This window comes from Hemiscyllium ocellatum, chromosome 8, assembly GCF_020745735.1.
Source record: "Hemiscyllium ocellatum isolate sHemOce1 chromosome 8, sHemOce1.pat.X.cur, whole genome shotgun sequence".
NCBI lineage: Eukaryota > Metazoa > Chordata > Chondrichthyes > Orectolobiformes > Hemiscylliidae > Hemiscyllium > Hemiscyllium ocellatum.
The window spans coordinates 23,124,271-23,135,751 of record NC_083408.1 but is presented as its reverse complement, the minus strand read 5'-3'; the positions used below and the strand labels follow the sequence as shown (position 1 = coordinate 23,135,751).

The following is an 11,481-nucleotide window of genomic DNA, read 5'->3' as shown; positions in this document are numbered from 1 at the left end:
CAATAGTGACTAGGTAGTCAATTTGTAGTAATGTTGGTCAAAGAGAGAACTCCCCTTTGCTTTTCTAAAGTAGTGGGATCCTTTATGTCCACTTGAACAGGTGGAGAGTGTCTCAGTCACCCATGTCACCTCTGATGGTGTAGCATATTTGAGTGTCGACTGGTACCCTTGAGTTGTTGCTGGAAAATCTTCCATTTAGTTGCCATTTCGCTGCGCAAGCTGGTGTTTTCCATAATGTACAACCATAATTACAACAGTAATTATCGCCCAGCAAGCTTGATAGCAGAATTGAGCCTCAAAAATAACAGAGTTCATTGTAAAATATTTAGCTATGAATAATGACTAATCATTAATCTCCCGTTTAAGCAAATACAAAAATAAAATCTCATTTCTATACTAGTTTAATGGTGTGGAGCGAGCTCTAATCTTAAATTCATTTTGGAGAGTTTCTTTAGAAAACAGGAAGAATGGATTTGCTTTCTTTTTGATTACATTGAAAATTTGAGATATCTATAAAAATGCACAGATTTAAACCTAAAAATGTAAGTTATTCACTTTGTAAAGTAAGAATTTTTAGTCTTAATACAAGAACTTTTAAAAGAGAAAATTCTGGAAGGTAGCCTGCACTGGCTTCAACCGGTTTCATTTCTTTCTTCAGACATTTGAGTAGTTCACTCGGTCATTTCAGAAGGGACTTAAGATTCAACCACATTGCTGTGGGTATGGTGTCACATGTAGGGTAAGATGGCAGATTTTGTTCTCTGAAGGACGTTAGTAATTTTATAGTCCAAGACTGTGGTGCTGTAAAAGCACAGTCAATCTCCAGCATCTGCAGTTCTCCATTAGTGATTTTATGACAAAGTTTTCATGATCATCATTAGACTATTAATTCCATACTTTGTTTTCAGAATTGGACTTGACTGTTAGACTGGTTCTGCAGCAGGCGGTGAGAGAAGCTACAAGGAGGAAAAACATACTTGACCTCAACCTCACCAATTTACCTGTGCAGGATTCAAACCCAAGGCCTTAGAGTAACATCTATGTCTCTAGGTTGTCAGTCAGCAACAATACCACTCCATCATGGTCTGCTGTAAATTGGTACATTTACATTTCATCCATTTACGCAAGCTGCAGTGAAACACTGGCAAAAGTCAAACTTACACTTCACAAGTGATTAAATATCAGTATTAGGACAGCACATGTCAGATGACATGATGGCCCCGAGTGTTTTTATTCTATTTAAGTCAAATCTAATCAGATTGGTTTATTGGACTAACAAGTTCTATCCATTAAGCAGATTGTATCTTGAGCAGGATCTTGTCTAGCCAAGTTTGTCCTCCTGACCTGTTCTCGCTATCCAATCTCTTTAACTGGATTTCAGTTTGCTTTAACCTTCAATTTATTAAATATAATAAGTTTGAGAAAAAATCTCACAGTTGTGGAATAACCCAAGTCCCAATGTTTCTTTAATTTCAAAATAATTTTCATTGCTTACAAACTCAGGACAATCTGCTGTTGAGATATTGACCAAAATAATTTTGTTTTTGTTACTGAGCTGTTCAGTTTGAAGTCTGACCTGAAAGGTAACACCGATGGTAGATTTGATACTCAGTTCTCTGCAGTGAGATCATAACCTTGTGGCCTTTTGATAGGAGTGGAGAAAATTACTCTCTGACAAGCCTGAGTGGGTGATACTGAGACTATCAAATGGGTGGGTGGGTTGGTGTGGCCTTGTTGGGCCGAAAGGCCTGTTTAATTTAACATTAGCTGGAATTTTTGGATTGCTAGCCCATTGGCACTATCAAGATGTCAAAAGGTTGGAAGCACAGGCACATGACAGGAGGGAGGATGTTTGGAGCTATGAAGTTACTTCTTTTCTCCTTTCCATTGGAGATATGATCAAGAAGACTTAATTAAAAGTAAGGATCAGTGTGACTAAACTGAGACCAGAATTGGGAAGCAAGTGAAATAAAGAGTTAGATTTAATCATGTCAGAAGGAAATAATTATTACTCAACAGGACGTGTGGACTTAAAAGACCTCATAAACAACAGATTACTTGGTCAAACAAATGGCACTTTTTTTATTATTAACGCCTGCCAGGTAAAGACTTTATAAATCAGATGATAGGCTGTCTAGCACAGCTGATAATATGCAATTTAAAATAAAGGATGTTGCTCTCCAGCTGTCAATGTAGGTGTGAGATCCTTTAAAATGGATTACCCGCATCCTTGAAACATATGCTCGAGTCAACCACTGGTTTTGCTACATCATATTTAATTGAGAAGCGACAAACAATCTAATGCTGCAATTAAGAATGATGCAAAGATTTCCAGATAGCAGCTGCTGGTATTTTAAAGGCGTTGCCCACACTAACCTAATTTTTTTTAGAAAGAAAAGTTATAGCATGTGACACCATCCCTAGTTAACTCAGATATGCTGGTTTTAAAAAGAGCATGGGAATCACATCAAGTGACAAAATACACATTTACATGAATTTAATGTCTGGATTTACACTGGGAGGCAGGCACGTTGGGAGTAGTTGTAAATGGAAGAGAAAAATGTTGAGGGGGAGAGGTAGATGAACAATTAACACCCTCCTTCCCTTCTCTTTTGAAAAATAACAGCAGGCTCACAACAAAAACAGAAAATGCTGGAGAAACTCAACAGGTCTGGCACCATCTGTGGGAAGGAAGCAGAAATAACTCAAGTCTGGTGACTCATCAGAATGGATTCAAAGCGTTAACTCCTGCTTTCCTCCCACCGAAGCTGCCAAGCCTGATGGGCATCTCCAGCAATTTCTGTTTTTTTGCTTCAGATTTCCAGCATCTGTAGTTCTTTATTACATCAGTCTAAGAATTACACTTGGGACTAGCACTAAATAGATTAGAGTGGTGCTGGAAAAACACAGCAGGTCAGGCAGCATTCAAGGAGCAGGAATATTGACGGTTCGGGCAAAAGCCCTTCATCAGGAATTCCTGAACTGTCAATTTTCTGCTCCTCGGATGCTGCCTGACCTGCTGTGCTTTTCCAGCACCACTCTAATCTATATTCTGATTTCCACCATCTGCAGCCTTCACTTTTGCATACTAACACTAAATATAGCACTGGTAAGAATCACTTGTCCTTTCTTTCAGTTGCATGTGGGGATAAACAAGAACAAGAATTTTGGGAATTGTGAAACAAGGTTTATTGAACTGCCTTGTAAACCTAGGTCATATGAAGAGCAATAAGGTGCAAGATATCCTTTGTGTTCAGTAACTTTGTTGCAAACTCTTGGTTTAAGAAAGGTTGCTGCCTTCCATCTTGTTTTGCAATATTTATAATGAAGGGCTTCAGCCTGAAACATCGACTCTCCTGCTCCACGGATGCTGTCTGACCGGCTGTGCTTTTTCAGTGTCACACTTTTCGACTCTTGACTCTCCAGCACCTGCAGTCCTCACTTTCTCCTAACATAACGAGACACCCTTTTTCAGTGTTTTTCTCCATGTCACTGAGGTTAGAGGAGGTAGCATTTCACACAGAAGGCAACAATATCATTTTAAGCAAAGGGTGCCAATCTACATAATATTGAGCTGTTTGTGTCCCATCACAAAAATTAACACCTAAAGGTCATCCCAGGAATCACCCACTTCAGATTTTGTCCAAGTAACACTTGGTTGGTTCTAAGTGAACAAAAAAAAGACAAGTTGCACTTTCAATTTCCAGTTCGTTTCGAAAAAAACCCGAACATACCAAACTTTTTAATCAGCCCAATGTCACAGTGTACTGGACCAATAGGAAGATCAAATATGTGTTGGGGAACAGGTCAGAATCCTGCCTCAAGTGTCATGCAGTCAGAGGTGTAGAACATGGTAACAGGACCTTTGGTCCAACTATTAATGCCGACCAGATATCCTAAATTAATCTAGTCCGATTTGCCAGCATTTGGCCCATATCCCTCTTATCCCTTCCCATTCAATCACCATCCAGATGTTTTTTAAATGTTGTAATTGTACCAGCCTCCACCACTTCCTCATTCCATACATGAACAATCCATTGCGTTAATAAAGTTACCCTTGGGTCCCTTTTAAATCTTTTTCCCCCCTCACCTTAAGCCTATGCCGTATAGTTCTGAATTCCACTACGCTGGGGAAAAAAACCTTGACTATTTGCTTTATTGATATCCTTCATAATTTTATAAGCTTCTAATGAGGTGACCTCTCATCCTCCGACACTCCAGGAAATATAGCCCCAGCCTACTCAGCCTTTCTCTACAGCTCAAACCCTCCAACCCTGCGAATATCCTTGTAAATGTTTCCTGACCCTTTCAAGTTTACTGTCAAACATCATATTTTGTTAAATATCCTAACTTGGTAAATGCAGATAAACAGATATTCCAAAAATAATCGCCTCATGTTCCACGTCGAGTTTAATACGAGTCTCTCTCATGGAAGTTTTATTCAAAGGAATATATCACGATAGACTACACAGAACAGCTCAGTACATCAGTGCTTATGAAATAGCTTACTCAAGCTACTATACCTGGAATTACAATTCTGCTTTGTAATATACTACAGAGATAAATTCCAAAGCAGAAAGCTATTACTAGCATGCATATGTGAATAAATCCAACAGGAAATGTGGTAGCCCAACGTTTGAGTCATTGGGCTAGTAATCTAGAGAATGAAAGCGCAAATCAAATTGTGATAATTTGATTTCAACATAGAAAATATGGAAATGTAAGAAGTTAGCATTAAAAGCTCGGAGTAGGAGTGGGCAATTCAGTACCTCAAGCCTACACTGCCATTTGATATCATCATGGCTGATTTAAGCTTAGCATCAACTCCTGCTTGCTCAGTGAGAAAGGAACGGTTAAGCACTGGATTGTCATAAAAACCCAACTTGCTCGCTAATGTCTTTTAGTGACAGTAATGTGTCACTCTTACCTATTCTGATCTTCATGGGACTCCCGTGCCAGACCAACTGCCCTCTGATGTGGTTTATCAAGATCCCCAATGTCGCATTCAAAAATGTGGGATGGGCAGCAACAATTGACTGACTGTCTGTCAGTGGCATCTACATTCTGGTGCTGAGCTTAAGCAATAAAGGCACTACATGTTTGGGCCACAGGGGAATCTGTGGTAGGAGTACCAGGGTAGAGTATATATCCTTCACCAGAAGGTAATATAGGAGGAGAAACTGGCTTAATGCTCATAGCACCTACCATGTCAGATAATAAGAGTAGGTTGTTCAGCCCTGTCGATCCATCCAAGGCTGAACTGTACTCAGACGCATCTACCTACTTTGGTTTTGTACCCTCTCCTCGTTTATCAAAAAATACACCCAACATATCAATACTTCACACAGATTAAAATCAAACCTTTTTCCTGAGCACTTTGCACCTTTGCGTGAAGATAAAAATAAGACATCATGGTAAACTCCATTTTTTTAATCCGTAGAACAGATATTGCTATTAATCTGAACAGCACATTATTTAAATTATTGCCATAAATACATTCCCATTATGAACTAAAGTGGTACCATATACATGAATAAGTGACCATACATGACTTGGATGGTATAAATGAGTGAATCAGACACTGGGACAGGAGCATTACACACATGCTTCCTTTCCCCTCAGAAACCCTTTCCCTTAAATGATAAAGCCTTTCAATAAGTGAAAATAAATGGCATTGATCATAAATAGCAAGTGAACAGGAGGTACATAAAATGATTTCTTCTCCTGCTTTGTCTGTACCTATGTAACAGCATCCTGTGAACACAACACAAACGTGTGGTCACATCACAACTCTTGATTTTCTACTCCAGAAAAATTCTTGGACTTTTCCTCAAATTACAGCAGGAACAAAAAGCGATTTGATTATTTTGAATTAGCGTTAGTAAACACAAGCAATATATTTACCTAAGATTCACATTATCCTGAGGATTACTCGAAATAGGTAGAAAAACTGATAATGACAAGAAATATTAACCACAAAACAAGCTGGAATCATGCCAGTCTTTGAAGCCTATCATTCAAGTCAACACTAACCCGTCACCTTTATATATTATGGTTATTCGCAGGGACTCTCAAGAAAAACTCAAAACTGGGTTAATCATCAAAGAGTTTTTGCCCACACAAAAACGATCAGGCTAAATGGATCATCAACAGTAACAGGGGAAGGGTGCAGTGTCTAGACTTTACTCTTTTCTTTGCAAGAGTTTAATTTGATAAGCGACTCCTAAGAAATGGACAAGCACTGCAAACAACACACTTGTCTGAAACGTAAGGCACCTCAGTTGCACTCTTTCCCCTTCTTTGCCTTGCCAAGACATTGACTTACCTACTGAGATAGTCACACTGGTGCCTTCTGACACACCCTTATTTTCATTGGTGAGCTCAGATTATTCCTCAGTTGAACTGGGCATCAGAACCAAGGCCGACCGAGGTAACAACCTTGGAGCATATCACCAACATGGAATAGGGGCTCGTGACGCTCAACTCTCTACTGCACTGAGACAATAATCAAATGGCTGAATTTGATGGGGGGGGGGGGGGCAGGAAAGGGATTCATTCACAAAATTCAGGTTAGACAACTTATTGCTTTGGCATTTTCTTGTTTATTTGTTCATGGGATATGAGCACTGCTTGGTGGACCAGCAGGGAGTTGGTGCTGATGCAATAATAAAATCAGCGGTCTCGTAATTCAGACACATGCTAAATGCTCTGGGGAACACGTTCAAATCCCCGCCACTCCACGATGGCCTTAAGACAAACACATGCAGTCACTGTCACAGAACCTCATTTCGTTCACAAACATCCTTCGGGAAAGGAAATCTGCCATCCTTAGCTGATTTGGCCTACTTGTGACTCTGAACCCCACAGTAATTTGGAAGACTCTTAACTTGCTCAGAAATGGCTCTCGCAAGCCACTCAGTTTAAGGGCGATTAAGGATGAGCAATGTCTGCTCAGATGACAACATAATTTTTGAAATATCATAATAATCCTCAAGGAAAAATTCGGCCAGCAGTTGAGTAATTATTACGGAACACACTGAGTGGCTTTTGTTGAGAATTACTAAATGGGAAAAGACTTAATTGACACAAACAAAAGTTGTGATCATTAATGGTGAAAATAGAGAGAATTTCATGTCCTGGCTTTTGTGGAGGTCATTTAGGCTACCTTAATTTCGAACACCCATTACTGTATGCACTCTGATTCACATTCACTTTGAGGTGAAGAGATTACTTTCTTGAACACCATATCAACCTGGCCTGACCTGTTAACAAAAGCAGTGTGAATATATACACTCCCACCACCTCTGAATTTGTCAAGTTTCCTTGCTTTTTTAAAAACATTTTCTTCGTATTTCTTTACACAATATTTAATTGCTTCCCGGATTCCTGAAACAATCAGATTAATAAAAAGATTTTCAATCAGCTACACTGGATAATGACCAGCAACTGAAAACTGACATCTGCTCACTATATTTTCACACCTGATAATATTCTCCTCAGACAACTCCAAATGTTTGCATGCATTACATTGGACAGCAGCAAACAAACAGGAAGGGGAGAGAAATGCTCAACTCTTGTAGGACTTGATCCAGGTAACTCCTGTGCAACTTCACTAAACCATTTACAAAACACGTGTGTAGGAGAACAACATAAGAAATGGAAGCTACTTGGCTCCTTGAACTGGCCCCACCATCCAGTAAGATTGTGGATGATCTATCACTTTCACTCCATTTTTTTTTGCCTGCTCCATTTCTTCATCAATTCCCTGAGAAATCAAGAGTATCTCAGCCTTGAACATACCCATTGAAGTAGCATCCACAACTGCTCTGGGGTAGAGGATTCAGAATGAAAGAAATTGCCTTCATGTCCCCTTCATCAGAGACTGCATTCCCATATTTTCCAGCCCAGGGGTTTAAAAAAACATCCTGCAGGAATCCTATTAAGGCCTTTCAGAATCTTGTATGTTTAAATGAGTTCATTTCTCATTCCTCTAAATGCCTGAGAATTTGGGCCCAATTTACCCAGTCTATTAATGCAGCCGCTCATTCAGGAAGCAATCTAGTAAACTATTGCTGTATGCAAGTTCATTCTTTCTTAGATAAGGAAAGCAAAATTGCAAACATATTTCAGGTTGGTCTCACCAAAGCCCTGTAGAATTCACTGAGAGCACCTCCTTATTTGTGCACTCAAATCCTTTTGCAATGTAAATACAAGTTACCTCCCTAATTCCTTGCGGCATTTTTCTTTCATGCTAGTTTGTGATCCTCATTCAAATGCAGCCAGATCTCTCCGAGTGCAGATGGCTTTAAAATGTCTGCTTTGCTATTCTTGTTACCTCAGATGCCCCAACACGATAATCCAACAACCATCTCGGTGCCCAATCCAGGTACCTTTCTGTACTCCTCAGCTTATATTCCAGCTCACAGCAGCAAACCTGGATACATGGCTGAGATAAAGAAACCAAGAGCAATCAACACATATTATAAATAGCTGAGGCACTAATCCTTGTGGCATGCTACTAATTATAATTTGCCATTTTTAAAATGCCTCTTTTATCCCTACACTTTGTCCCAACTCCATCAGTCCTTATCATCGGACTTCATTAAATTTACTTTTGTAAATCCAAGACGACTACATCAACTGGCCTCCCTTTATTGACCCTTCTTAGCTAGAAACTCCAATAAATTGGTCAGACGTGATTTCCCGACCACAGAACCATGCTATCTCATCATACTTTGATTTTCTAAGTGATTACTAAGGCTTCTTTAATAACAGCAATAGTGCAAACAGCCCATTTCCCTGACAAGTGACTTGCCTGAAGTTCCTGGTTTGTTGCTTCTCCTCCTTTCTTGAGTTTCATCAGTATTATGTTTGCCAACTTCCAAACTGCAGAAACAGTCTGAAATCTAGGAAATTCTGGAAAATCATAACTAATGCATCCACTATGCTTGCAGCCAGCTCTTTTAGAACACTACAATGGTTCAGCTTCAACTATTCTTCCATTAAAATTTGAAATGTAGCCCAGAAACCTAACTCTTGTGAATGCTAACTTTTGTGAAGCATCAAATAATGTCAACGATGAACTGCCAGCAACATAATAAAGTGATTTAAAAAGACAAACACAAAAAAATATTATTATTGAGTAATGTTATTTAATATAGTCCCTCTCCCTAATAAAAGGGAAACACAGCATTTGGTATAATTTCCCTTTGTAATAATCTTTATAAAACATCTGGTGAAACTTCAGTTATTGCCAGAAGTGGTATCACGGTCTGCTTCAGATAGAGAAGGGAAAAAAAAAGCAGAATCTGTAGTCTCAGCTTCCTCAAAAGATGATGGGAGTGGCTCAATCCAACATCGCTTCCGCCATGCAATGGGCATCACTTCATAATAGTGCTGTATGAAATAGGACAAGCATGTGTATCACACCTGGGCACCAATATGAACCTTTCTGCAAAACTGGCCAGAACATTAAACACTCATCAAATGCATATACTACCAACCTCTTCCAGGTTACAATGGTTTCATCTTGCTGAATTTTAACAGAGGATAACAAGCTCCTCTGTTTCATCAGGCCCTCCTCAATTCTTCCAAACATTGTCAGCACTAACTTAGAAGTTCAAGTAACCTGGATACTGCTCTGCTGGAAGTCACTGAGAGGGTGAAAGAATCATCTGTATAATAAAACAAAACTGATTTGCAGCGAGAACTTCAGCAGGACTGGATACAGTTCAAAATGCAAAGTGTTGCTGACTCCTCAAAATTAATCGAATTGATCAAAGTCTTCCAGTCAGAGCGGAACTTTATAAGGATATAAATATGAATCTCAATTCCTTGCGTGATCAAGCTACATGTTTACCAGGTACCAGATGTGCCCTGAAGACTGTTGTGGATTGTAAGTTTATTTTACTCCTTAAAACAGGATGGAGCATTAGATCGAAGAGAGGTACTGATCACAGTTGGTGGCTCTGGTCTCTCACTACTTCACACTGGCAGTCATGACAACAGTCTCCCCAGTGGTAGAGCACGCAACACAAAGTAACTTGCACAGAGGGGAGGGGGAATGACAATATTTTCAAATTTCGAACATTCCCCGGGCACAGTCAGATCTCCTTATCCCCCACAGATCCACACCAACGACCCCCTCCCTGACAGATCCACACCAATGTCCCCACAAAAGTCCACAGTATGTTGGTAGATTTTGTCCCAAGGAACAAGCTGTACAAAACGGCCAGAAGCTACCATAGAAATTGGCTTCCCTGTGGATAAGATCTGAAAGCTGAAACTGGATTATAGACACAGCAGATTAAAAGCAGTCCACATCAATTTAATCAGCTCAGAGGCTAGCCTTTGACGTTATTCTAACAGCAAGTTAGTGGTGTTTCTGCTGTCGAGCGGGGTGGGTCAACTAATCAGAATTGCTGCCAGTCAAGACCGATGACTACTTGATTCATGTCCTGGCTCCTTGTGATCTCCTCCAGAATGCGATGCTGCTGCCAAAGTCGTTCAAGTTTCTTGTATCGCTCAGTGCACAGATGCAAGGGGTTGCCTCTCCTTTAGGAAAAAAGTACTGAGTTTCAAAATACGTAAGGCTTTAATTTCTCCAGTTGCTCGCTTTAAAAAAAAAGTGATTTGTTTGCAGCTACGGTATAGATAGTGTAAGTGAGAAGGAAGAGCTTGGCTGAGATGCAACACTTAAGTGACTGTGGAGGCAGAATGGGAAAAAAAAGTGACAAATATGCAGCAATCCAATAAATACAATATCTTAGAGTCAGAGTCCTACAGCACGGAGACAGGTCCTTTGGCCCAAACTGGTCCATGCTGACCAAAATGTCCATTCATGCTAATCCCATTTCCCTGAACTTGGCCCTTATCCTTCTAATCCTTTCCTATTGATGTTTTTGTCCAAGTGCCTTTTAAATATTGTTAATGCACCCACCTCAACCACTACCACTGGTAGCTCATTCCATATGTGTACGTCCCTCTGTGTAAAAAATTTGCCCCTCAGGTTCCATTTTATCCTTTCCCCTCTAACCTTAAACTGACACCCTCTAGTCCTCAATTCCCCAACCCTGGGGTAAAGACTGAGTGCATTCACACTATCCATGCCTCTCATGATCATATATACCTCTACAAGGTCCCTCTTCAGACTCCTATGCTGTGAATTTCTTCTGCACTCTTTAGTTTAATAACATTCTTCCCATAAAAAGGTGACCAAAACCGATAACAATACTCCAAGTGCAGCCTCATCAATCTCCTGTAAAAGTGTAACATAACTTCCCAACTTCTATACTGGCTGCTACAAATCCATCATTTAAAAGGCATCTGGATGGGTATACGAATAGGAGGGGTTTCGAGGGATATGGGCCAAGTGTTGGCAAATGGGACTAGATTAAGGCCAGTATGCCAAAAGCATTCTTCACTGCCCTGTCTACCTGTAACTCCACTTTCAGTGAACTGTGAACCTGAACTCCAAGATCC

The 11,481-nt window shown here is 40.0% G+C and overlaps 1 protein-coding gene across 3 annotated transcripts in view; it reads right to left on the bottom strand.

The window, feature by feature from the left end:
* Positions 1-5,423: 5,423 nt before the first annotated feature.
* Positions 5,424-11,481, bottom strand: part of ubr1 (ubiquitin protein ligase E3 component n-recognin 1) — a 219,437-nt gene continuing 213,379 nt past the window's right edge. For all 3 annotated transcript variants that reach the window (XM_060828682.1, XM_060828683.1, XM_060828685.1), the window contains one exon: positions 5,424-10,554. In XM_060828682.1, coding sequence (XP_060684665.1) covers positions 10,413-10,554 — 142 coding nt within the window. In that variant the 3' untranslated portion in view covers positions 5,424-10,412. The remainder of the gene's footprint in view (positions 10,555-11,481) is intronic.